Raw genomic sequence first — 27,159 nt, forward strand, 5'->3', positions numbered from 1 at the left:
ATTTCTTTAAACGAATTTTTACAAATCTTAGAGATGATCTTAGCTTATGGTAATTGATGGTATTGCAGGATAAGGACACTCACATAAGACACATTCGACACAATGCAGTGTTGTGTCAAATATGCCTTTTTTTGTGCTTGCTTGCCACTAGCTTGCACGACCATCAATAACAAACCCAAATTATCTCCCTTATCAATGATATATTTAACTTTGTTTAGAAGCGACGGAATAGTTGATACCTGGCCTTTCTTCAACATTTATGTTCGAGTGATATTTTACTGTAATATATTAACACTGAAATTCGCAGGCATAGTGAACACCCACAGTACCATGAAGTCAGACTCGACTCATTTGTAAAGAAAAAAAAAAAGAAAAAAGTGCGGTACGCAATGCGCGAAGAGTGAACGGGGACTTTGTTGCTAATATCACGTACCGGCAAATGCACTAAAATAAAATGCCGCTAACTGGTGCAAAAGGAATAGACAGAGAGGGAAAAAAACTATTTATTTGGTCACACAGGCAGGGGAACACGGCATGTAATCATGTGACCGACTGAGGCGAAGACTACATTGAGCTAGCAGGGTGTTCTTCGTAGGATAATCACAGGACAGAAAATGGAATGCGGGTGTATTCGCGAGAGTGCGAAACTTGCGAACTTGCTTTCTCTTTCCTTTTAAACTTGTTCATTTTCTTCCATCGCTGCAGGGTCGCTGTCGGATCGCTTCGTTTTCTCGAGAAGTTGGCGCATTTGTTGAACTAAAGCGTTGTTCTTTCTCTCCAGAGCGTCCAGGCATGCGTTGATTTTATCCATCGCCTCGTTGAGGGCCTCACATTCTGCAATAATAATAATAAAAAGTTTTAATACAGGTAGGGACACCTCTAAACCCGCTTCTGTCCGGGCCGATACTATTACGCAAATTATCCAAGCGACGGTGGCAAAGCGCACCAAACAGAAGCTAGGCAAAAATGAAAGTTTTCAAGCATTCCAGTTGCTTACGAACCCTCATCACAGATCTGATCGATATCATTTATATCGAAGTCTTCAACGTTATTTTTCGGAGCTTCTTTCGGTTCATCGTTGCCGCGCGCCATCTTGCCAAACCAGTGTCTGCGCCTAATTGCAGCGCCGCATAAATTAACAAAGTACTCAACTGTACTTTGTAAAAATGTGCCTCAAATTTAGTAAATAAAAAATAAATAATTTAAAAACTAATTTTTATTGTTTTTATTTTTATTTAGTTTTGTTACGTTAGTTAGTGCGATTCTGTTCTATCCCATCTTCCATCGCTGCCTGCCGAAAATTACTAGCGCCATTTTGCGTTTTCTCTAGGCCTCTGTGTTGTGAGTATCGCATCAATCCTTTTACTAATTTGAATAATTAGTGGTGATTGCAATGAAAATGCATACGTGCTGCTTCTGTAGCTTTATAAAGACTCGTAGTTTGGGAAGACGAGTTTTGTTATCGTGCCAGAGGCACCAGTAAATTAATGTTATCAAGCTTCGCTTCGGTGGGTTCGAAAAGAGAAATAAATAAAAGTGCATGCGCCGGTATACACGGGCCGTAACAACTTCTTATAACTCTTACTGCTGGAAGGGTCTGAGTAGAAAGAAAAGAGAGAATCCAGCCCCACTGTTTTATTCGGGCGTTTCGAAATATTTTGTTGACGGCGTTCCTAGGACGAACCTTACGCACAAAGGATCGACATGGCCGACAACGACTTGTTGGACTACGAGGACGAAGATGATCAAGACCAGGCCGTGGGGGAAAGCATCCCCGATGTGAAAAAACCTACCGGAGGCTATGTATCCATTCACAGCTCAGGATTCAGGGATTTCCTCCTTAAGCCTGAACTCCTGCGCGCCATCGTTGACTGCGGCTTCGAACATCCATCCGAAGGTGACTGCATGCTTTCACACCTGCAGTTCATATCTCGCAACGAGCTGTTTTCAAGATCACATTGGAGTTGTGTTATTGAAATTTTGGCCTCGCTTTTGCAGTGCAACACGAGTGCATACCCCAGGCAATCCTGGGCATGGACATCCTGTGTCAGGCCAAGTCTGGTATGGGAAAAACCGCTGTGTTCGTTCTGGCGACCCTGCAACAGCTTGACCCTATCGAAGGCCAGGTACGAACGATAATACGAACGATTAGCCCTGCACGTTGGATGAAGGGCTGTGGGAGTGCGGACTTCATTAGTTTCAGTTGTCAAATCTCGTGAAAAATCCAGGGGACATAAGCCGTTCTCGCACGTGATGTTTGAACACGCTCTAGACTGGACATTTGGCAATTTGTTTACACGCGTCATGATTGCATTGACAAAAAAAAAAGGAAATTTGTTGCTCTTCGTGACATTGCAGTCTTGCGGCACAAAAGATGTACCCGTAGTGGTTCCCTAAAAGACGAAGCAGCAGCTCTGTCATTTCATTTGAAGTGATGATTAATGAAGCACTGCATAGCTAGAATGCCAGCTTATTGTTATGACTATACGGGAAAATGGTGCTGCCTAAAAACTTGAAAAATTGTGAGGAAGCTGTCAGGGCAGTTTTAAGTCTGGTTAAATAACAAATGCCGATTACAGTAGATAAAATGAAAAGAATTCGCATACATTTGCCAGGCATCAGATTCTCATTTTGTCTGCATTAAACCTGTTTATGCAGTTGGCTCTGTGTAAACTTGCACTGTTTTCATCCTCAATGGTTTAGCGAGTCTGATACTGCCCTTGATGGGCCCAAATAATTTTTCTTTATGCAAAGTGCCTATGCAGTACAGCATGTCGGCATTACGATCGTGTCACTGAAATTTAACAAATCCAGCTTGGCATTTTCTATTATTGATGCATATTTAACTTCTAGATTAAATGTACCTTTGTACAGTGTTGTCCAGTGTTATAGTGAACACTGCTCAGCCTGGCCGCGCAACGTCGTATGCGCACACGGGAGATGCTTTATGCCATCTGCAGCATCATGCGAGCATGGTGTTCTACAGTAGGCAAGCGCTAGTCTTGCTTTTCAGTAGTATAGCAAGAGTGACACGCTTGCTGGAAGAATCCTCGAGCTCCACTTGTGCCGAGGTTTTCATGCCAATTGCTGATGTGGCTTGGTGCGGATCATGCAGGTGTCTGTGCTGGTGATGTGCCATACCAGAGAGCTGGCCTTCCAGATCTCAAAGGAGTACGAGCGGTTCTCCAAGTATCTGCCGTCGGTGCGCGTTGGCGTCTTCTTTGGCGGCATGAACATTACCAATGATGAGAAGGTGCTCAAGAGCAGCTGCCCCCATGTCGTGGTGGGCACACCTGGCAGAGTTCTGGCCCTTGTTCGGTCTCGCAAACTGCAGCTGAAGTACATCAAGCACTTTGTTCTGGACGAGTGTGACAAGATGCTCGAGCAACTCGGTGCGTTTTAGTTCGCCTTGTTCATTATGTGTGCGGCATTCTGGCAGTGTGGTAGTAAACCTTGAATCCTTCATTTTTTAAGCTTGTGGTCATGCACTGTACCTCGAATAACTTATGGGTGCAGCAAGAATCAAGGCCATGTCTTAGTATAGGGGGTATGCATTGGACGTCATTTGCGAAGATAGCTAGCGTCTGGGTTTGCCGTTTTGGAGGTCTGTGTGCTCGCCACACGCGCAAAGAACTTGCTGCTCGTGCTGTGTCCAATATTTGTACAGCAACTTGGATGTCTTAGTGACCTCTGGAACACCTCCTGCACGCTGAAGCACGGCCAGCAAAACACGTACGAATGGACCTTCAAGATGTCGTTGCGATAGTGTTGCCCCCTTGCGGATCACAGCTCTGTGTGCATACCCCTTATAATAGGGCAAACTGTGGGCCGATGAGCGATTGGCAATGTATGGCCTCTGCATTGTTACTTGGTCACTCGGCCCACTTTTCTTTAGTGCCGATTCTGCATGACAGCCTGAGCCCCGCCGCCGTGGTCTAGTGGGAACGGTACTCAGCTGCTGACCCACAGGTTGCGGGATTGAATCCCGGCTGCGGCGGCTGTATTTTCGATGGAGGCGAAAATGCTATGGCTTGTGTGCTTAGATTTGGGTGCGTGTTAAAGAACCCCAGGTGGTCGAAATTTACAGAGCCCTCCACTACGGCGTCTCTTCTAATTATATGGTTTTTTTTTTAATGTTAAACCCCACATATTAATGAATGATTACAGCCTGCCGGATAAAAAAAGTACAACTGAAGGTAGGTTCTCTACGTGTGCAACCAGTTATCTTGCAAACTTGAACAATTGAACTTGCCGGAGGATTTATTTGAGAAGCATATCACGTTTATTTGCACATTTTTTGCTCTGGTTACACATTTCGTGCTCTACTGCAAGTGTGTGCAGTGTAGAAAGATAGACATAGTGCCGTCTTTCTAGACTACCAAACACAACTGCATGCACGCATTCCAAAAGGTGCCATGCAGTTGTGGTGCTTATTTGGTATTCTTGCTTGCTGCATCATTGCAACTGTCTTGTTTACAGGTAGGGTAAGGACTCATTTTGCCTTTTAAATGATTGAAAATTGTTGCACAAAGAATGTTCGGAGTGACTATCATAAGTCTAGGCTTGCTATTGATTGCTGTACATTTGGTGTGGTCAGTGTGCAAACCACCCGTCAGCGTGTGTGCAGGCACTTGCATGTGTGGGTGTGGCTGGCTATGAAGGTATTCAACTGAAACTTGTGATCAAGTGACAGACATTCAGTGTTAGTACTGCTTTTCAGTAAGAGACAATTGAATTGAAATTAATCTGAAGTTAAGTGACTGCTTGCCATAAGCCAGTTCAAGACACAGCTGCTGGTAGATTTTCTAGACCATAGATTCGGAAGGTTCATTCTGCCTAGAAAATAAAATTCAAAATTAGAGCTGCTTTAGGAATTTCAAAGAAGACAAAAAAAACGAATGCCTTGCTTCATAATATGCCTGGAAGTGGTCTCCTGTGACCACTTCCAGGCATACCACTTCCAGTTTCACAGGAGTCACAGGACTCCTGTGAAACTCTTAACTCTACTGTTGAAGTTTGCTGGTAGCAGGCAATGTTGTTGAGCGACTTCCTGGCTGCAGCTCACCTTGGATAAAATTCAGTTTGTGATCTGCACAGTACAACAGTGTTATCTACTCTTGTAAAGTCTTAATGTCACTGCGGTAGGACTGTTCAGCCTGCCAATTCAGATGTGCACATCAGGGCCTCCCATTCATATGCTGAATCTCTTGATGTCTAGGCAATCAGCCTCATGCTCTTCTAAAGGGAAAAAATTTGCATTTAAGGGGGGACGCGGGTCTTAAAATGGTGAAAAATGGCCAAAAAATCGATCTTAAGAAAATGCGATATTTGAAATTTTTAGACCTATAAGCACGTGTCCTCAAATTGTGAACGCTGAATTCGATCAGTAAATGAATTAAAATTGATTATGAAGTCGCCACGGGAGCCGCAAAACAACCCATGGGAGGTTAAATTTGTTCAAACTTCCCGCGCGCGCCACCGGCGAGGCAGTCGGCCGATGGCTGCCATCTTGGGCTTGTTTTGAAGCTGATTCCTTTGTGCGCATTTTGCCACCCTTCAAAATGGCGTCGCTTAAGGGGGGAGGTGGCATTGAAAAAAAACTTTATTTGTTGACATACAGCAATGAAATTTGGCATGCATACTCATAAGTGTCTAGAATAGGGAAATATAAAGTTTCATCATGATAGCTTCAGTAGTTCTCAAGGTACATAATGCTACACGATCCAATTACATGGTCTGCTCATGGAAAGCCTAGCGCTGCAACAAAACATGCCAGGAAGCTGTGAATGGTGTTGATCTTTACTCTAAAGAAAGCTACAGGGTATGGCACTCAGATTTTTTTAATAAGTTCTCTCTCTCTTTTTTTTTTTTAGAGATCATCATTGCTGCCGACACACATTGTCAGAAACAGTGGCACGGACAAATCATCGCCTAGAAAAATAACAGGGCCACAAAACAGAAATTGAAGATTGCGGTACCCACAAGCAGTGTTCAGGGATTCCGGAAAAAAAAAAAAACTAAATCGGTCCAGTCATTCTCGTGCTACTCTTTCCACGAGCAATGCACAATGTCCAAAACACACTTGTGAGAAAAAGCCTGTCGAAGTTTTGGACAGGCTTTTTTCAATTAACTTTTTTGTTTCTCGTTGGATATTGATGAAGATTGGCACAGACACTAAGAATAACCCCACAGTGCTTCCAGAAAAATTGTGAAGCGATACCACAAATACTTTATGAGAAACAAATTATTTCTTCATTGAACCATGTGGAGGGGCTGAGCATAATGTCAAAAAAAAAAAAAAAAAACCAGTATTGAGAAAGCTGCGTTTAAAGTTTCAACTTTTCTTTAAGTCTCTAAGACACGTAAAAATTGTGATCTCAGGTTTGTCTTGTGATATTTGACTTCTTTTCATGATTTACTCCTTTTCATGATTTACAAAGAACAAGTATGGATTTCAAACCAAGTTCTTTGTATGAAGGAGTGGTGTGATAGGTATGACAGAAAAGATTGTAATTGAATAAAACCATATACTGAAATTATTACACATACTTTTTGTGCTGAAGTTGTAATTAGCGTAATTAAGTACTTGATAACAAATATTCACTGAACTTTTTTTATTTGAAGAGGTTTATTGCATCAGAAAAATGGATCACACCATGACGGCCTATGCCTTCTTTCTAAATAACAAAGTTATGGGCGGAAGACTGGTGGCACGGGAATTTCTAGCAGTATAATTAATGATACGAAACGGGCATATAAAAATTTGTGCCCCTGATTCACACATGCTCTTTCGCCGCTCTAGCCGTGAAACGCATCATCATACAGCCGGTCGCGGAAACTCTAATCTACAGCAATTCATTAACCTCGGAACATTCATAGACGTTCGTGGCGATACCAAGCACGGACGGCTCCAAGCACGTCTGAATCTCATCACAAAAGCTTACTGACAGCACTCCATATGACCGTGGGGTGCGCGGCCGCGTGGACAGTGCCGTCGGCGCGTAATGCACTTGCCGGCGGCGTTTGGTGACGATGCGCGAAATGTGTAACTACGAAGACAAAAAATCGGCACACACTGCACTTGACATTGCATTTTCGAATGACGACGTGCGGAACTGCTAGCCGCTGTTCCGAGCGATCCTTGGAAGTGAAGCGGGGGGGGGGGGGGGGTGACGAGCTTGACTGTGTTGTCCGCTGCCGATGCGTAGAATGCCCGTACGTGATTGAGAGGAGCTAGCGAGTGATGTGGTACATTCTTTGCGAAGAAGCACTTCGCCAAGAGTGCGCTTGCCATCGTTCCTGCCCGCAGTCTCGCTGTCAGCGGAGTTAGGCCTAAAGCCGACTCCGATGACGCGCCGCTCTCGTAGACCGCCGCGCGCCCGCTCGTTGTAATCTGATCGAGCATCCGGTGCGGCCACTCGTAGTAATCAGATCGTGCCGCCGCTTACAGCTTCGTTGCTTGCAAAGAAGCACGTCGCCACGAATGCGCTAGGACGTCGTTCCTGCCCGCAGTCTCGCTGTCGGCGGAGTTAAAGCTAAAGATGACTCCGATGACGCGCGGCGCTCGTAGTAACCTGATCGCGCATCTGCTTACTGCTCGTAACCTAAGCGTAGTTATATCTTAAGTGATTATCAAGCCGTGAACACGTCATGAAGTGGTGATTTTCGAGAGCCATGTCCTCGCGGCGCACAAGCAGCAGACGACGATCTCCCGGAGCGAGCATTGGGCCAATGGCGAGGCGAGCTGAGGCAACATGGCGGCCACGGCCAATCAAGGACCTCAAAACGACCTTAAAACATTTGCTTTTTGCTCGCTTGTTAAAGGAAGGAGCCAGCTGAGGCGGGAAAGTTAAACACGGAGAAATGCTCTTTCCGATGAGCCCAAGAAGCCGGCTCCCGGCCCAAGCATCGCGAAGCTATAATGTTTTGAAAATCGCCGTTTTCTCGCCATTTCCAGAAAAAGTTTTGCTACCTAGGTGGCTGAAAAGAATTTTCCGAAGCACTTCTGCGCGGTTTTCAGTGTAGATATTCTGGAACCAGATAGAAAAAGGGTTCCAGAAACTACTTGAGTTTCAAAAAAATCAATTTTTTTGCCATTTTTCGCGATCCCAAAGCCGCGTCCTCTCTTAAACAGAACGGCTGCCCTCACCCCTTTTCCGGAGCCCCCTTCCGGGCCGCTGATTGGCCGGAGCGCGCGCGCACCAGGCGAGCCCCCATGTTCCTCGCTTCCCATTGGCTGATGCGGCCAAAGTTGCCCGCGCTTTTTTTTTATATTGTTCGTCGGCCGCCGGTTCCCGTTCGCGCGCGTTTTTCGTCTGCTTCCTGCATGTGCCTGCTTGTGCCACGCGACCGACGCACCGACTTTCCGTCTTTTGCCGGCATGATTGGAGACGCTCGTCTAAAGAAGAAGACGCGCCAAGCGTACAGCAAGAAACAGAGGCGCCCATGGAACACCCGCCAGAAGAATGCAGCCGATTTCGCCCGATGCCGCCGAAGCGGCGCATTCCGACGACGGCGCGCAACCGCGGCTGCTTGTGTCCGAAGCAGTGCACTCTCCTGTGCCTTGCAGCAGTACCTCATCGGATTGTGTCGTCGGATCGTCATCTTGCACTTCTAGCAGCATCTTAGACCACATTGACACGGCGTTTTATTCGGCGGACGAGTTTGCTGAGCACGCGAGAAATGCAGCGGGCTTGAAGGCATCACTCGCATCGCAGTGCGCGACGGAACGTAAGTTCGAGTTACTAGATATTGATCTGGAGGATAGTGGCAAAGAGAACAGGACAGAATTTGTTATTGTTGATCTGGCTGCGATATGCTCGTTATTTGGACTTGTCGCGTGCCCAGAATGCGGTGAAAGAAGCGCCACTATTTCAAAGGCCATGAAAGAGTACGGGCTGTGTTCGAAGCTGATAGTCGCGTGCGGCAGCTGTGACTTTCGCGAAGAGCGTTTTTCTTTTCGTCTCTACGTATAGCCACACGAGACCGACGCCAAAATAAGGCCGCTTGAAGTTAATATGCGTGCCATGAAGGCCATCACTAGTATCGGCAAGAGGGCAACGGCTCTGTCGGACTTCTTCGCCGGGATGAATGTTTCGCATCGAGGGCTTCACCACAAGCGTTACCAAAGCCACATGAATATAATGAAAGAAGCCTGCTGTGCGACTGCTGCCGAATGCGAAGCGGCGAGCGTTGCTCGCGTCAAGGAGCTCTATGCAGAGTTCGGCAACGCGCCCGGAAACGTCGTCATTTATGACGGCACCTGGCTTACGCGTGGACATAGCTCGCATATATGTGTTGGCTGCATTGTTGAGATGTATAGTGGCCTCGTGATAGACCATATCGTGCTATCGAACTTTTGCCTGGCTTGCACCACAAGACCAAAGGAAGGAGAAGAAGGACATTCTGCCTGGCTCATTCAGCATGCCCCTCTGTGCCAGAAGAATGTTGATTGTAATGCTGGCAAGATGGAAGTGGAGGCAGCACTACACTTGTTTGAGCGGTCACTTGAAAAGCACAAGCTTCGTTATACGACAATGCTGTCGGACTGCGACAGCAGGACATTCCATGCACTCACAGAAAAAGAGGTGTATGGCTTCATAAAGAAGGCCAAAAAGGACTGCATAAATCATGTACACAAGCGTATGGGAGCTGGCTTACGTACCCTTGTAGAGAAAAAAAAAAAAGCTCAAGGTGGCTCACTTGGTGGAAAGGGCAGACTTACGCAACAAGAGATAAAGATCACCTCATACTATGGCTACGCATTGAGAACTAGCTTAGGTAGTGAAGTTTGGTTAAGATTGAGCAAAAAATTAAAAAAAAAATTTTAGAACCCACGTCCCCCCTTAAGGGAAGGCGTGGCATTCAATAGCAACTTATTTTTTAAGGGGGGAAGCGAGTCTTGGAGCAATAAAAAATGATCGAAACATCGATTTTTGCAAAGCTTGTTTTTGGGGCGTATGTACTTCTGAGCACCTACTCTCAAATTGCTAACGCCGAATTCGGTCGGGAAATCCGTTAAAATAGGCTTTCAATGCACTCTGGTCGCACTGAAATGTCCCCAAAAGGACGAAATTTGTTCGAACTTCCCGTGCGTGTGCCATGTGTGTTGCGACGGAACGAGCGCCGCCATCTTGGGCTTGATTTGAAGCTGTTTTCTTTCTGCACATTTTGCTCCATTTCAAAATGGCGTCGTTCAAGCGGAATGGCTGCTGTCGTGGGTTTTCTGAAGGTAATTTCCAGCGATTGGCTCTCACGCGGCGCGATTTTCCGAGTCTCCCATTGGCTTGGGTGACCGACATGTCTTTTTTTTTTGTGTGTGTGTGTTGCATTGGCCGCTATGGCTGTGCGTTGGTGTGCGTCTGCTCTTGCGACCGTGCGTGTTTCTCGACGCACCGTGTTTCCTCTTTGCACCGGTACTTTTTCACCGCGATCGAGATGCCTGGAGACTTTTGTTTGAAACCATCGACGCGACGAGCTTTCGGAGGCTGTAAAAAAGTGCCTTGGAACAAGAAGGCGCCGGCCACAAGTGCCCTTTGGCAGCTAGTTGCAGTCGCGGCCAGACTCGTTGGGTCAGCCGAAAACTTCAACGATGCTGTCTACTGACGATACACTTCGGATTGATGCTGCGTACTACTCAATGGCGGAGCAGGCGCAGCGATTTGAGAAATTGGCGAAAAGGAAGACAGTTTTGTCAGGAAAGCCTGTTACCTGAAAGTTCGACCTCCTTGGAGTCCCTGCTTATAGCCTTCGCCATCTGCTTTCCGGCAGCGCCTACACAGCCAACGTGCTCGAAGTTGACGCGAGCATTGATAATATTGTCATTGGTGAACAGCGACAGCATGACGTATAGCTGAAATTGAGGCAGACATCATCGCGGGCAAGCGGAATGCCGCGCAAAAGAAAATAAGAGACTTCCGGGGGGGGGGGGGGGGGCAACGTGTTGACCACTGAGGTAGCATTGGCAACATCGATTTTATATATATATATATATATACAGCTCTTTTCAGAGCCACATACATGATGCGTTTACAAGATTGCAATAAGAATTTTGTACTTCAGCCGTGACCCTCTGTGTCAGCAAAAAATACCCATAAAAAAGGGGCATTTTCACGGGCATTCGTTTTTCCGGACGGATGCCCGATTTCCTGGACATTTTCTTAGTCCCTTGAGAGTCCAGAACTCGGCAACTTATTATCCAGGGCAGCATGCTACTTAACAGCTAGTCGTTTAAGCCTCATACCCCACAGCTTTTCCAGAACCTGTGAACAGCTTCTCATGATGGAGTTCTGATGATGCTTTCCACACTGGAAAAATTTCGACATCTGTAAAATTTTTTAGAAATGATTCTAAGGGTGGATAAGGCACATCTTGTTTTGTTTTGCAGGGGATTTGATAGGAAACATGTGTAAAATTTGAGGTAAAAGTTCCTTATATAAAGTTTTGCAGTGCATGTCGAGACTTCAAATGCGATTTTCTCAGCTTCACATTCTTTACCAACCTGACCAGCCTAACGAAACATTTCATCATGTTTTTGTGAAGCACTGTTTCAAAATTTTATACCAGTGAACTCGTAAGTGTGCTCATTGCAGTGTTGCTGAAGAAAATGTCAACAAGTTTTGATGTCAGAAAAAAATTTTTAAAATTCCGCCTTCTTCAGCATACATTTGTCTGTGCGTACAGTAATTACCAACTATTATTGTCATTTTATAAATCCTCGAGTCTCTCTACAAGGTTAAATGAAGAAATAATTTGTCTCTCATTAAGTATTTGAGGTATCGCCATGAAATATCTATGGAAGCACTGTAAGGCCATTCTTAGTGCCTGTGCCAACTTTCATCAATGTCCAACCAGAAACAAAAAAGTTTGTCCGAAAAAGCTTGTTGAAAACTTCGAGAGGCTTTTTCTCACAAGTGTGCTTTCTACATTGGGCATTGCTCATGGAAAATGTAGCACGGGAATGACGGGATGATTTTGATGCAGTTTTTTCCTGAATCCCAAAGCGCTTCTTGAGGGTCTGACAATCTTTGAATTCTTGTTAATGGCCCAGTTTTTTTTCTAGAAGATGACTTGTACATGACACTGTTTCTAACAATGTGTGTAGGCAGCCATGATGATCTATAAAAAAAGTGAGAGAAGTGATAAGAAAATTGATATCCTCATACGCAATACAGTCGAACACGGTTATATCGAACCCACATATATAGAATATTTGGGTATATCGAACTCTCAAGTTATCCCCTTGAAATTCATTTGTAAAAGTATAGAAATTGGCACGTTTATATCGAGCGGTAATTTTACCCACCTTCGGATATATCGAACGCTGCAAGAGCTGAAGGTGCACTTCAGCACTTGTCTTCGCCCCCCCTCGTGATCTCCGCGGCAGCGCGGCTCCGGGCGCGAGTTGGAAGGCACCCTTTGGTACTCGAGCGCCCAGCGACGAAAGAAGATGAGGGCGAGAGGGCTCGGACTGCACGATCTCTAGCTTTTTTTTCCCCGTTTCTCTCTCTCACGCTTTCTCCGTGTGCCCGTCCAGTGATTGACCCGATGGCTCGGAGAGCAGGAACGAAGGAGCTGACATCCTCCTCCTTTCGCCTTTTATTTTGTTGCTGTTTTGAGAGTTCTGATAACCCAACCACAACTCGCGCCTTTTGCTGTTTCCCTCGCAGGTGGCAATCAATCGCCTTGCGAGCGCTTTGTTGCCTCCGCTTTCGCTGCGCCTACGTAACGGGCATGCGTAGCATTTTTTTTTTGTGTGCTTGGTGTGCAAAGCCGCTGCAAACATTTTGAATTGTCGACTTATCTTGTAGCTATGGCCAGCGTCAAGTGCAAGACCTTTGACTTGTGACAAAGTTGAAGGCTATTCAGTGTGTTCAGGTGGGGTCGAAATATTCGACCGTCGTGGCCGACTTCAGGATACCACGGAGCACTCAGAGTACCTTGTTGAAAAACAAGGCAGATGAAGGCAAAGGTGGTGGAGCAGCAAACGTCGGGAGCCTGTCGTGTGCATGCTTCTGCCCACGGCTATGTCGAAAGGGCACTCTATGCCTGGTTTTTGTAAGCGTGCGCGTAGAACATTCTGGTGGATGGCCCAATGCTGATTGCCAAGGCCAAATGGTTTGCCGCTAGACTCGGTGAAACAACTTCGCTGACAACAGTGGGTGGCTTCACCGATTTTAGCAGCGCTACAACATCGCTGGCAAATCCAATTCTGGCAAAAGCGAAGCTGTCAGCAGCCAGGACATCTAGCAGTCGATGACGGAGTGTCCGGAAATCTCTGCGGAGTTTTCTCCCCTGGAGTTCTTCTTCAACGCCTGGCGAGACGGGAAGACTGACACAGTGGTCAACTGCTTTCGCAAGGCAGGCTTCAAGACAGCGGAACTTGAGGAAACCGGTGAAGACGACGCGTTTCGCGAGTTGTCTCGCTTCTCAGCAGCAGTTCCACACGAAGTGCCTGCGGACAACTTCGTAGAAGCAGACTGCAATGTCCAGGCTGATAGCTCATGTGACGAGTATCATCCAGACGAGACACTGGCTACACGCGCGAACTCCGCTGCTGAACTGGCGGCAGCGTTCGGCATCATTCGCCGGTTATACTGGCCACATGGAGAGAACTGGGCTGTCACACCTGGACAGCCTTGATAAGGTGGAGACTAGCGTCTTCAACATTTCAAAAACGAAGAAGGCCAAGATTAGCGATTTTTTTCATGTAAATAAATCATTCTGTTGCGACGTGTGTGCGGGATGAGTTGTCATTCTTGTATGCGCCTATTGTAGGTGATGATCCACTTTGAGTTCCACGATCCCTTTGATCCACAATTTCCTTCGAGTTCAATATATCGGTGTTTGACTGTAGTCTTCTTTTGAGTAAAGATCAACACCATTTGCAGCCTCCTGTCATGTTTTGTTATAGTGCATTACTACCATAATGCGGAAATCGTCACGCTCTTGTCTAGGCAACAAGGGTTTTTTTTTTCTGGTTTTCCAGTAGCCGGTGACGTAATGGGGACAAATAGCCCTTCGTGACAGCAGATGTATCGTTTCTCCAAAATCTTGTGCATGTGGTTGGGCGGGTTGGGTCTTAAAGTTTCATATTTTCAGTAAGCGACCATTGGTTGGGCCTGGGCTGTTTCATTTCCCCGCTCACTGTGTGCGTGTCAGCTGCAATGTTTCTACACTCTGAACCCTGCTGTGGGTGAAAGGGGAGAGGGAGGGAGTCGAAGTGTGTCGGCGTAATAAAAAACTGAAAAGATCGAACAGGCAAGGTGGTGCCTGCCAGTTGTTGGTTTGCGGGACAGCAGCGGATGAATGTAGGGTGTGCATTTATTATGTGGGAGAAAAAAAATCAAATTTGATGACCGAAGTGGAAGGTGCTTTTATTATGCAAGTGCATTCATTACGCGAGTACATACGATGGAACTTTTTGTAAGCCTAGTTTTCAGTCATCTGTGTCGCAAAATGAAACTGCATGCAGTCATTTCTGATTGAGCGATTGTTTAGATACTGCAATATTAATAGACTTTCGTTTCTGTCCTCTACTGTTGATAAAACTACTGTGTAAACATCACAGGGGCTGTTTATTATTTTTAATCAATTTAAGGCTAGTGTTACTGCATATATTGCTAAGTAGTGGGAAAAAGGGAGCAGGAGGGCATGTATAACTTCAATAGATCATTTTGTGTATTTGAAAGGGCTCAGTGTAGTCTATTGTTTTTCAGGGCTTTCTAAGGGGTTGAACATCTCTTGGAGGTCACTAGCCTCGTTGGGCGGTTCCTGGCGTGGGTTGTGCTTTGAGTTTTTTGCACTCAATTATGCCTTATGCTTTTGGCACGAATAATGAGCATCAATGATGAGGGCAGAAAAACTGTGCTTATCTCCAGGGTGGAAGGGCTGCACCAATTGCGCCATTTTGTGACAATTTGACCTGCTGTGCCGAGCTGCACCTAAACGGCAATTTGCACCGGCAACGTCAAGTTTAGGAGTTTTATCATCGACTGAGCAAACGCATTGGCTACACAAAGGACGCAACCATGTCAATATCGAATTATTTCGTTGCATCGTATTTCGGTTCATGCATGAATGTTGCGCCACGTAAACAGAATGCATGAGTCTTGTTAAGGTGTCGTTTGTGTGCATATCTTATTATGCAACTCTATATATGTTTAATGGCGAAGTCGAACTATAAGGCGTGGGGAAACTTATGCGTGGGGAATGTTACTTGTAGGTTACGTGGAACATGGAGGTGATGGCGAAAACTTGAGTGTCCACAAAATTCCTATCGTAATTAAAAAAACGTTAATATAATTGCCTAGCAATGATGTGGTGAGCGAATATAAATTCCCTCGCAGTTCTGTCGGCTGTGGCACTAGGTTTTTCATTTTTAGAGCCATTTTGTTTTAGTATGAAGATAGCATGTATTGTATTAGATCTCTAGTCTTGAGTTGGTGTTCATGTCGAATGCAGTGTTTTAATCACATTTTGAACATTGAAACATTTTAACATTAAATTTTTTCATTCGTCTGAGGTTAGCTGTCCAGAGTGCCACTTATGTTTTTCATTTGAGTTGCTGTGCTTTCAGCTTTGATGTTGTAAGGCAGTGGTTCTCGGCCATGGATGTGTCGGGGACCACTTGTGGACTGGTTGAGGTGATGGGGGGACACCTTGCAGCGGAGGAGGGGGAGGGGGTACATAGGTAAATTAAAACTCAACTTGAGCGTGAAACAGGTGCCTTTTATTGCTACCAAAAGCATCAAACAAACATGCCACATCACTTAATTTTGGACAGTTCATTAATACGTGACACAGTCACGCTTAAAGAAAAATGCGGGTGAGGGTTTCGTGGATCATAGAAATGGCTTCATGGACCCCTATTTGGGAACCACTGTTGTAAGGTTTAATAGATATCAAGTTGTGGTAAGTCTGGTTGCCTGATCAGTATTGCGTCCTTAGTAAAAACCACTCAATTTTTTGTGTTTACCAGAAAGTACAAATTCTAATTAACAGGGAGAAATCTGCTTCAAAACAAAATTTTGATGCTCCAAAATGCACATTTTGGTGCTCTAAAGCTGCTTGGAAACTTTTTTTACTGCTCCAAAGCTGCTCCAAAAGACTGAAGCCGGCTTCCGCCCCTGTTATTTATCTGCCCTTGTGTTTGTCAACCATTTTTCGCATATTACCAGCGAGGTAATTGGCATTTGTGTGCAGCCTTGTGTAATCTGTAATGCTTGGCCATGTACTGGGCTATTGTGTAATAAATCTGAGTAAGAAAAGGTTGTGGTTTGCATTTGTTCAAATGCTCTGTGTCTCTCCATTTCAGACATGCGTCGGGATGTCCAGGAGATTTTTCGCAACACTCCTCACGAGAAGCAGGTCATGATGTTCAGCGCTACGCTGAGCAAGGATATCAGACCTGTGTGCCTCAAGTTCATGCAAGACGTAATTACCCCCTCCACACACCATTCCTACCAATCCTTCTACAGACACACTGCTGTGTCTTCAGCTGCAAGATGGTCGTCCTGCAATGTGGGCCGTCATCGTCTTGCACAGTTGTTAAATCTAAAAAGAAGTTGTAGGTTGCGGTGGTTAGCAAGGTTAGGCATGTTCAGGATTAGTTATACTTAAGGAATTTTCAAGTCCTGCAAACCGTCAATCTGAAATCCACCGTCATTGGGAAACAAATTGAAGCCAGGTTACGAGGTTGCTCAAATGTGATTGAAGAGGTGGAAACAAATTGAAGCCAGGTTACGAGGTTGCTCAAATGTGATTGAAGAGGTGGCAAGCATTGCATTCATCGCTCAAGCCAGGTCGTACTTGTCTTCATAGTGGAGCCATCATGTCCCCGTGCCCCCCTGTTGCCACTCTACTCTGCAAGCGCTGCCTGTCTTCCACGGGTGCTGCTGCTGCTAAGGATAGCTAGTGTCCATCCTTGGAGCTTCGCCGTAGGGTAGGTCCCTTCCAGTCTCCACCACAAGCCCCTAATATCCTTTAGTTCGTTTGACACAAATTTGACCAGACGAGAAAAAAGTGCGCGAGATTATAGTGGGAGGTTTTAGATGGCGTGGCGTCGTCGTGCACATGTGGACTTTCGGGCGGCTGCCGTGGTGTGCTCTGCGGTGTCGTGCGTCGGGACATTTGATCACTGAAGACATTGTGGGGACGAAGAGCTTGTGTGTCTGAGGCGTTCCTGGCTGCTGCCTTCTCCGTGCTCTGGAGCGGCGCCGGTGGCTGGCTGTGGCGTGGCTGCGCACTCCCGGACTTCACCGGAGGACTCGTGTTCTGGGTGGATGGTACCTCAGGAGGGCGCTAAGCTATTGAGAACGGGCAGCTTTTTATATTGAGCTTTTTATTTCCTTTTTTGGTGCTGGTTTACACTTGGGCGCAGATATTGCACGCATCATTTCTTTTGTTAGTTAAAATATCGGGCTTATATTTACGATACCTTATACATAGGTGATTAGCTTATACATAGGTAGCTAGGTTATGCTTCAGGTTTTCATTGCGCTGCTAAGGCTGTTTTTGATACAACAAGCCAGTCTTATGTGTGATGCATGCCATATAGTACAGCTAAGCTGTTTTGCTTACTTTCTGAAGGATATCATTCATCAGAACTAGTGTGCCTAATGGCGTGACATGCAGATTTTGGAATCCTATCTTGTTCGCTTGAGCTATCTGGGATTTGTTGTTGCATGGGCGGCAGACTGGTGCAAAGTCTGGTGCTTCTACTAAAAGTTTGCGTTTTTTCATATGTAGCCAATGGAGGTTTACGTCGATGATGAAGCTAAGCTGACGCTGCACGGTCTCCAGCAGTACTACGTGAAACTGAAGGACAACGAAAAGAACCGCAAACTGTTTGAGCTGCTCGACCTCCTGGAGTTCAACCAGGTGGTCATCTTTGTGAAAACAGTTCAGCGTTGCATGGCGCTCGCCCAGCTGCTGGTTGAACAAAACTTTCCTGCCATTGCCATCCATCGGGCCATGACCCAGGAGGAAAGGTTTGTATTCTACTTTGCAGTCTGTCACTTCTGTTTATAGGGTAGCCTGCAACGGGCAACCTGCGGATTTGCCTTTCCTTTTTTCTTGCGCCTTGAACACGTTTGCGTGACGGTGCTTTTGTGTGCTTTAAATTATTTATCTGTACGTGATCAGTGCCATCCACAGTCTTACTGTTTGTTTTTTGAAAAGTTCGCTGGTTTTTGTTTAGTTTTTATTACTGTGCATTTTTTGTGTGTGTTTGTGTTGTCTATTTCGTGCGCGCGCGCGTGACCACTGCGCAAGCGATGCCGGGACGGCTTCCCTTCAGTCTCCTGCGGCCTTAACCGCGCCAACCCCCGCATTGAAGAGGCAAAGTACGAAGCAATGGATTTGGCTGCGAAGGTGAAAATATTAAAGGCGTTGCAAGCGGGAGCATCTCGAAAAGAAGTGACGAAAAAATTCAATATGAAGAAAAGCACCCTGAACACTTGCGTGAAGAACGAAGAGCAGATTATGCAAGCGTATGACGAGGACATGTTTGGGGACCGAAGGAAGAGACTTCGAATGGCAGCGCATCCCAATCTAGAAGCTCTGTTGCACTGGATTGTCGTTTCGCGCAATGTGAGTTTGCCCTTGAGCCAGCCCCCTTATCTGCGCACAAGCAGAGAAGCTCGCAGTGACCATGAACATTGAATCCTTCAATGCTATGGAAAGCTTGTTCGACCGCTTCAAGAAGCGACATGGGGGTGGAGTTCCGCAACGTGTGGTGAAAGAGGTGCGGTTGACGAAGGTGTTCTTTGGACTGGCGGTCTGGGCTATCCCACGCGCCTTTCTACGTACGAGTCTATAAGATTCTGCCTGACGAGACAGTCGGAAAATGAAATAAAGAGTGCGTAATCGGTGAAAAACGAAGTAAAGAGTGCGTGGCGGTTCTTTTGGCTGCTAACATGACCGGCACAGAGCGGCAGGAGCTGCTGGTGATCGGGAAGGCTGCGAAGCCAAGATGTTTTAAGAATATTAAGCAGCTGCCTGTCGACTACCGGTTAAACAGAACGGCTTGGATTACTGCTGAACTCTTTCAAGCCTGGCTGCGTCAGCTCGACCACCGCTTTGCGGCCAAAACTCGGAAGGTGTTTTTTGTGCTAGACAACTGTAATGCGCACACGAAGGTGTCCGGGCTTGGAGAACATTGAACTGCTATTCCTGCCTCTGAACACCACGGCTTCCCTGCAGCCGATGGACCAGGGAATAATACAGTTCGTGAAAAGCCGCTATCGAGGGCAGGTACTCGAGCAGATGTTGCTCTGCATGGAGTCAAGCAAGCAGTACGAAGTAAGCCTGCTAAGTGCTATCTACATGTTGACATACGTGTGGAACAACACACCGCCTGCAGTACCGTATTTACTCGAGTAATCCTTGCACTCGCATAATTCTCGCTCCCCCCACATCGCCCAACAGAAATAAGATTTTTTTTCCCTCGAGTAACTATCGCACCCCCGAAAATTGCCGCAATGTCGTCTGCTCGTTCCAGCCATTGATGATAGCATGCGCCATCTCTTAAGCTTCAAGCATGCTATTATTGCATGGAGATTCAATCCAAGCCAACGTGGCAAGTGCACGTTGTGGTGTGTGTTGTCTGTAATCTTGTCACCTTATGGGGCGATACTGAAGCTACAGGCTGCTTCAAGTTGAAAGTGATTGATCATGCACTAAACAACAGCAACAGGGCCGCCGGTAGGCCCTTCAGAGTCTACTAGTTTTTTGTTCGCTACTGGTGACGGCAGCTGAAAGCCACCAAGACGCGTTAGGCCTGCCATGTGCCTAAGACTGGGATTGATAGTAAACTTTATTTCTTCAGAAGGAAACTGCGGACGATTCTGTTCAATAGCCATTAGCCCAATATTGACGTCCTACGCTTACCTTTTGGGGGCTCCTGTTGAGTTACGAATGCAACCGCTACGCCTGCAAGGCCCACTAGCATTCTAACTCTCGACTATTTCCTTGCACATTTTGTGTCTCAAATAGATCTTGCCTTGTGTTGAACCTGTGTTTTTATTGTTGAGGTAAATTTTAAATAGTACTTCTCAAAGCTTGCTGTTGATTGCTGGTGTGAGAATCCCGATTTGCGGCCACTTCGTTTTTTTTTTTTTTCGCTCTATACGTTTTCGTGGAAAGCTTTCCCCGCGTAATTCTCGCGCCCCCCCAACTTTCCATCAGTTTTCCTCAAAAAAAAAAAAAAAAAAGCAAGGATTACGCGAGTAAATACAGTAGTCGCAAATTGCTTTAGGCATGACTGCTTCGTGCACAACGCTGTGCTGTGCGATGAGAGGCGTGTGTTTCTTGGTACATATTTAAAGTAAAAAAAAAAAAAAACTACGAAAAAGTTGATGTCGATAGAGACAAAACATCATTCTGCGATGCCAGTGCACGTTACAGAACACCGCATTGTCAAAAATTCCGGGGTCTTTCACTACGGTGTGCCTCATTTTCATATCGAGGTTTCAGCGCATAAAACCGCAGATATTTTCATTAACAAGCGTAGTTCTCGCTCAAGGAGAGAACGGCACATGTAGGTCTAAGAGATTTTTCAAAGCAAAGGAGCAACTCTTGATTCAAAAACGGTGCATTTTGTTATTGCGATGTAGAGATGCATTCATATCTAAACGGCCACAAAGAAAATAGAAGAGCACTTCAACTTAAAAGGAAAGCAGTATTGAAGCCATGCGTGGAAAACAAAAGCTATGTTTTTTTACTTTGAAACAGCAATGGCAAAAGCTTGCGCAGCTTTTGAGGCTTGTTTGCCTCATTCTTTTTCATTTGTTTGCAATATTGGTACATACACACTCCTACATAATAGTGTCTACATTATGCTCCCTACATGCCCTGCCGCGGTGGTCTTGTGGCTAAGGTACTCTGCTGCTGACCCGCAGGTCGCAGGATCGAATCCCGGCTACAGCGGCTGCATTTCCGATGGAGGCGGAAATGTTGTAGGCCCGTGTGCTCTGATTTGGGTGCACGTTAAAGAACCCCAGGTGGTCAAAATTCCGGAGCCCTCCACTACGGCGTCTCTCATAATCATATGGTGGTTTTGGGACATTAAACCACACAAATCAAATCAATCAAAGTTAATTTCCGATTCAAGATATTCTTAATCTTGACATAAGGGGACCAGTAGCTTTTGCATATTGCAGAGTACGCCCGCCAATCTTGCTTTTCTCTCCAATGTACTTTTGCTTATTATATTCGGCCCTAACTATTGGCATTTCTATGTGAGAATTTGACCTCTGTTGTAGTTTTGTGTCATGGAGGAAGGAAAGACAGGAGAGGGCATGCCCAGCCGGTGCGCTACGTGAGAAGTGTGGAGGAAATGACATCATGGCGGCCATATTCACTGGGCACAATGGCGGCGTTGCTATGGTTACGTGTTGCACAGTGGAGCCAATCTAGCAGTGAGCGGCCGCAGCTGGAGGCGAAATGTGTGCCTCCCCAGGTCTCGTGCTGAGCTGTGGCGGACAATATTCGTGCTCTGCGCCGCGTTATTGGTTATGCAGTGTTCTCCTGGCACTTGCTGTACTCTTAGCAGCGTTTACAAATCCTTTTGTCCATCACGGGGTTTCAACAGTGACGAGTGCATATCCATGTGTTGTGCGGCAGATGAAGCAATAAGTAAGTGTTCAGCAAAATTGCGTTTGGCACCATGTCGAAGCGGAACGACGACGAATGCCTTGCAGGTCAGTGACCGTTGGGCAGTGCTCCTGCTTGTGACAACGGACGATGCTGTTGAGCCCAGCAAGACGCAATGAGGACCATGTGCACATACGTAGTTTCGTGTTGTGTGTGTACAGTAACAACTTGCATGTGCGTATTAAAACACCTTTTTTGTTCCGCTTCATATAGTCTTCCCCAGCATTGCATGTAATCTCAACGTAACAGCAACCACGTTCAAGTGTCACTTGCACCGTGCTCAGTCACCACGGTTGCAGAATGTTGACGCCGGTGAGTTTCACGCGGAACACGGACACAGTGGGCGGACGCTGCGTTGGCCGCGTGGCCGAATGCAACCGTAGAAGGTGCACGACCGATATTGTTGTCTGTACAGTTGCTGAAACAGCTAGTGCTGAAGCACTAGCTGTTTTTAGTGCATCTAGCGCGCATTCTCTTGTAGTTGCTTCGTTGTCGGTGAGCTGTTACTCGCTGTTAATACTCGGACGAAATGATTTCGCTGAAGGTGTCGCGCTGGCCCAGAGTGTTGAGCCTTTTTCCATTACTTTCGGATCGTCACGCCACGCGCACTGCGCAGCTCACGTGCTTTCCGAGCCGGAGAGAGCCGTGACTTCTACTTTACATTTAGATGTATACAAGAGAGGAGAATTTGCCCAGTCAATATGGCCGACTTCCGGCTTCATCGCGGCTTCACATTGAGTGACGTCTGGGCCTCTCCTACCTTTCCTTCCTCTGTGTTTTGTGTACATTTTCTGTGGAATCTGTAATAATTCAACCGCTGTAACCGCTCAGTGTGCGAGTTGGCCATGTTTCCCTCAAGCTGCTTAAAGCAGCTTTTTCGCCTGATCTCCTCACAACCTTGTGGCACAATAAACTCAATTCTATTGGTGGACAAGCTTTTTTTCTAATCACTAAGCATATTGTAATGTTGCGACGTCAGCTATGTGGCTACTGCGTTAGGCACGGCAGTCTGTAAATGACATTGTCTTGTCAATGAATATTCAGACATCGAAAAGCTTGTTCGAAGATGGAGGCGGAAGTGTCGAGGCCCGTGTGCTAAGATTTGGGTGCACGTTAAAGAACCCCAGGTGGTCAAAATTTCCGGAGCCCTTCACTACGGCGTCTCTCATAATCATATGGTGGTTTTGGGACGTTAAACCCCACAAATCAATCAATCAAGCTTGTTCCAAGAAAAAAAAATTTTAGACATGTCAGTTGCGCTACACATTCTTCGGTATACACACAATTCTAAGCCTAAATGTCCACGTATGTATTGCGAGGAAGTGTTAAGATAACAGCTGTTAGGGCGCGCTGCGCGGCGAGCGTTCAAATGTGTATGATTGCTCCTACACGAGAACTAAGGTTCATAATAGGGCGCGCTGCGTGGCGGGCGTTCAAATGTGTACGGTTGCTCCTACATGAGAACTAAGCGTTGATTATTTGATGGGATAAACTCCGACGGAGAGCTCGTTCAGTCATTTGTACCTGCCAAGTATCCCGGATTGTCCGGGAGATCCCCGAATTTCGACCGTTTCTCCCGTTTTACTGTTGTCTCCTGGAAAGTGAACTTTTTGTGCGTGATCTCGCCGCATTAACACAAATACCGCTCAAGTTGCTCTTAGCCTTTTGCGAACCCACCACATTTTATTATAAACGAGTTTAGGAAGCGTTCATCTAAATGTACAGTTGAATCTCAGTGATGCAAAACCGCGGCAGATACGAATTTGTGACATTCCCCGAGCGAAATTCCACTGTGTTCATTAGGCCGAAATTCGAATGTTCCGAACACTTTTTGTAATCGCGATGGGTGATACCGAAACGGGGGGGGAGGGGGGGGTACCTTCAGTATTTCGAAACTGTTGAACGAAGGTTAAGATCAGCAAGCTCGAAGCTTCGAAAGTACGCGTGCGACCAGCGCGCTCAGTCTTCTACAGTGCGTGTGGTTGTTGTTGCCACAACCGCTGTTGACATAACTGTGGTCTTTCTTGACATGATCATGCATGGTGACGACGTAACTGACAGAACTCCGAAAGTGTGTGCGTGTCCAACGCTCGACCGTCCAAAGCAACGCTGCTTTCCGCAAACTCGGCGGTCGAAACCGTGGCAGGTGCGAATGTAGGTAGCATAAAATGACCTGCATGTGCACAGCCAGTGCATGTGGATAGAAAACGGAACTGCTGTTTGCCGGAACTGCCGCGCACTAAACGGCAGTCGCAGCAATGCAATAACGGTCTACGAGCTTTGAGCGCATGGGGCTAACGCAGGCGTAGATTAAAGGCAAAAAAGACGCAAAAAAGGCTAGAAGCGTTTTGCTGTCCTGTCAAAAGAATCTAGTAGCGAGCAAAGCTTTCACCTGCGCTTTCTTGGCAGCCATCTGTGCTGTCCCGTTCATTCATGTGTGTCCCAGGAAGACATATGCGAGTTGTTTTGACACAAATAGATTTTGCTAGTTTTGATTCTTTGGGACTCTAACCTTAGTGGGAAACCCTATCTTCGTGTCTTCGTGTGTTCTGCCACTCCAAGCGGCTCTCCATAGAAAAAATGACCTAGACTTTTGCTGGCCCAACATGCATGGCCAACCTTGTAGATGGCAAGTAGTGCACAGATAGATTTAATTATTTTGTACAAATGACCTTGTGCATTCTAGTGACAGTCGGCCCTTTCTCTCTCCACGTTGCGGAAATCTCCAGAATCAGAATCCTTGAAGTTCGCAGGCATGAGCATTAGTACTTGCAAAAGTGTTGCAGAGACCCATAAAGGGACCCTGCAACGTGGAAAAGGTACTGGTCCTGTCATTAAAGGTGCAGCAATTTGCTTATCTACCACCTCTATTGTGATGGTTGTATCTAGAACTAGTGATGATGATTTATTATGCATAAGTCATAATGATGAAAGGAAAGTACAGTAATGTTGATCTGTTTACTGTATTTAGTAAACAATTGAGCGTTGGGTAAATTAATTTTTGTGCAACTGAATTCATTTGAACAATTCTTCAAACAGAGTACTTTTTAGTCCAAGAGGTGTTAGTAGATTCCACTGTACTTTTGAAATGAATATTAAACATAGTATTCTGAGTTTAATTTATAACATTGAATACCACAAATGATCTTGTACTTGAAATGGAATTTTTGTGAGTTGCATCAGTGCTAATGTGCTGTAAAAATGTTCTTGTGCAGATTATCTCGCTATCAGCAATTCAAGGACTTCCAGAAGCGAATCCTTGTGGCCACAAACTTGTTTGGACGAGGGATGGACATTGAGAGGGTCAACATAGTTTTTAACTATGATATGCCTGAAGACTCGGACACCTACTTGCACAGGGTAAGTGGACCTCGCCACATCCCTGGAGCCTTGCAGCTCCTGCTTACCAAGTGAGACCAGCTATAAAAATTTTGCTTCTCTATTTCAGGTTGCTCGAGCTGGACGCTTCGGCACCAAGGGGTTGGCAGTGACATTTGTCTCTGATGAGCAGGATGCAAAAACCTTGAATGAAGTGCAAGACAGGTTTGACGTCAACATCTCTGAGCTGCCTGATGAAATCGACATTTCCTCCTACAGTATGTATCACTTTTCACCTGCACTCATTTCAGAAAGTGTGTGTGGTCATGTTGCTAATTGAAAATTTCCTATTTTCAGTTGAAGGCCGCTAAGCTCCATTGATTTCCAAGCACTTCCTGACAGCAGTGAAGGCCACTGAGCTTCATTGACTTCAAGAAACCACTGACGAGGTGTCTCATCACATCAGATTTTTTTTTTTCACCTTCAAAGTTATGTGCAGAATGTTTTTTTTTTGTCCATTGTCATTTTATTTCATGACTCAACCCTGAAAGTACAGTGTTGATGAAAAGTCATCAGTGAAAATACACTTTGAAAGAAAACAAGTGTTGTGTGAATTACTCTATTGAAGGTCACCTGGGCAGGGCCGTCGTGGGATTATTGAGCAATGCTGTCATATCACAGTACGTAGTGGCATGCGTCGTCACTTTGGAGTTGAAGTCTGGTTGCCCATTTCTTTAGCATCGTGCTGTCTGTCACTTGGTGCAGATTGTGGTTTATTCTTGTCTTTGAACCTCCGTGTTGGACATGCGGTGACTGCTGTCTTTGCATCTTGAGGCACAACTGGTTCGTTCACTTGTTTGTCCATGCTCCTGCGTGGGTTGCATGTCTCGTTATTGTACTGATACACTAATCTTCACATCCAGCAATACTAAGAACTTGGGCACGAACAATGTACTTCAGTTGCATCCCTAGAGGGGCACCAGGTAGCGATTGCCTGTCCCATTCACGAGGGCGGTCGTGTAATAAACGAACAGCGTGATATTTAACACGGGGACACAAAAGAGGAGACCAGCTTGGCGCTTGTCTCCGTTTCCTCTTTTATGTCCCAGTGTAGAGAAATCGCGCTGTTCGCACTTCCTAATGCGAAACAACTAGCCCATAGCTTCACGATGTCAACCCCTGTTTTGAGGTAGTGGTGTCTGTACACAATCCTCGTTTTTCTTGCATCGAATTTTTCTAAAGTGGTTCAGCTAAATTTAAGCTGCGCGGTAATTTCTCATATATGTTAACAGCACGGTTAATGGACGAAGGGGATGCACGACGCAGCGTCGACTTCCATGCTAATTTAAAATTTGGGATGGTAGTCTACGCTGTGTTGTGTCCCCCCTTTCTCGTAGGCGTTTGTTGTGCTGGTGGCGAACTCACTTGGACATAGCCATCTGTTGCGCATGGCGCTTTTTTTTAAGCGTTGAGAGGGCAGCACCCCGATCGGTGGAAGACCACTCGTTTTGGAGGCCGCCAGTATCGAGTCAACACTCTTATCTCTTGAGGTCTGCTCGTATGCAGTGTGTACCGGTTCACGCAAGCCTATCGCCCGCCCCAGCCTCTGCAGCGTTCGTGAGGTCGGAGAGGGACGGCGCGATAGGTCCCGAAGTAGTTGTACTACTTCTCCGTCATGTGATACGCCATATTGCGAAGCGCCGAGCTGCTCGAGCGATCTGTTGCATATTCCCAAGAGAACACTTATCTTCGGCGTCAGACACTGAGTGAGCATAGAATAGCTGAGTTTGCGGTATCTGGGTATAAATATTGCCTTGCCCTTGAGTGTTCGCACTACCTAAATTGGCTAACCTTGGAAGAAGCACGCTTCGCAGGTAAACATGCGTATATTTCATACCTGGATTACACACTTGATAGTATTCCGGGCTCTTTGGGTGAAGCGCAGCTTGCACTTAATGTTCAATGGCTATGAAATGCCGCTCGGCAACATTCGGTCCAGCACCTTTCACTCCACTAAGTAACTATGTGCGCAGGTAACTTGTATGGTTTTGCCCCAACGTTGCTTTTGCCCTCAGTATGTTGACAACATTGAATCTTTTTTCCCGTGCTCCTTTGCCCTTTGCGCGGCGAGTTCAGTTTGTTTTGATGGTTTTCGCCAGTTTTCACAAATGGAAGTTTCAAAGTGAA

The 27,159-nt window shown here is 46.1% G+C and overlaps 3 protein-coding genes across 4 annotated transcripts in view; 2 read left to right on the top strand and 1 right to left on the bottom strand.

Annotated features, from left to right (window-relative positions):
* Positions 1 to 489: 489 nt before the first annotated feature.
* LOC142776349 (bublin coiled-coil protein) lies at positions 490 to 1,107 on the bottom strand. Its single transcript, XM_075879860.1, has 2 exons — positions 1,002 to 1,107; positions 490 to 834 (listed from the first exon to the last, which is right to left on the bottom strand). The coding sequence occupies exons 1-2, from the start codon at positions 1,090 to 1,092 to the stop codon at positions 674 to 676; spliced, it is 252 nt and encodes an 83-aa protein (XP_075735975.1). The 5' UTR covers positions 1,093 to 1,107; the 3' UTR covers positions 490 to 673.
* A 142-nt stretch (positions 1,108 to 1,249) lies between these two features.
* On the top strand, positions 1,250 to 25,574 carry LOC119161134 (spliceosome RNA helicase DDX39B). Its single transcript, XM_037413483.2, has 9 exons — positions 1,250 to 1,341; positions 1,678 to 1,897; positions 1,999 to 2,126; positions 3,116 to 3,392; positions 16,316 to 16,434; positions 17,749 to 17,990; positions 24,870 to 25,014; positions 25,103 to 25,250; positions 25,330 to 25,574. Exons 2-9 carry the CDS (start codon positions 1,705 to 1,707, stop codon positions 25,341 to 25,343), a joined length of 1,266 nt encoding a protein of 421 aa, XP_037269380.1. The 5' UTR covers positions 1,250 to 1,341; positions 1,678 to 1,704; the 3' UTR covers positions 25,344 to 25,574.
* Positions 25,575 to 26,634: 1,060 nt separating this feature from the next.
* The window catches only part of Sardh (Sarcosine dehydrogenase), a 168,515-nt gene continuing 167,990 nt past the window's right edge, over positions 26,635 to 27,159 (top strand). Inside the window, exon 1 of one of the 2 annotated variants that reach the window (XM_037413481.2) lies at positions 26,635 to 26,738. The gene's annotated coding sequence lies outside the window, so the exon portion shown is untranslated. Of the gene's footprint in view, positions 26,847 to 27,159 lie in introns of both variants that reach the window. The other variant, XM_037413480.2, reaches the window with a different exon arrangement.

Source organism: Rhipicephalus microplus, chromosome X, assembly GCF_043290135.1.
Source record: "Rhipicephalus microplus isolate Deutch F79 chromosome X, USDA_Rmic, whole genome shotgun sequence".
NCBI lineage: Eukaryota > Metazoa > Arthropoda > Arachnida > Ixodida > Ixodidae > Rhipicephalus > Rhipicephalus microplus.

Bases quoted from the DNA above. Each gene is read 5' to 3' on its own strand.
- LOC142776349 (XM_075879860.1), bottom strand. From the start codon at position 1,092: ATGGCGCGCGGCAACGATGAACCGAAAGAAGCTCCGAAAAATAACGTT. The intron at 835-1,001 runs GTTCGTAAGCAA...TTATTATTGCAG, and splicing joins CGATCAGATCTGTGATGAGG to AATGTGAGGCCCTCAACGAG.
- LOC119161134 (XM_037413483.2), top strand. From the start codon at position 1,705: ATGGCCGACAACGACTTGTTGGACTACGAGGACGAAGATGATCAAGAC. The intron at 17,991-24,869 runs GTTTGTATTCTA...GTTCTTGTGCAG, and splicing joins GCCATGACCCAGGAGGAAAG to ATTATCTCGCTATCAGCAAT. The intron at 25,015-25,102 runs GTAAGTGGACCT...TCTCTATTTCAG, and splicing joins CGGACACCTACTTGCACAGG to GTTGCTCGAGCTGGACGCTT.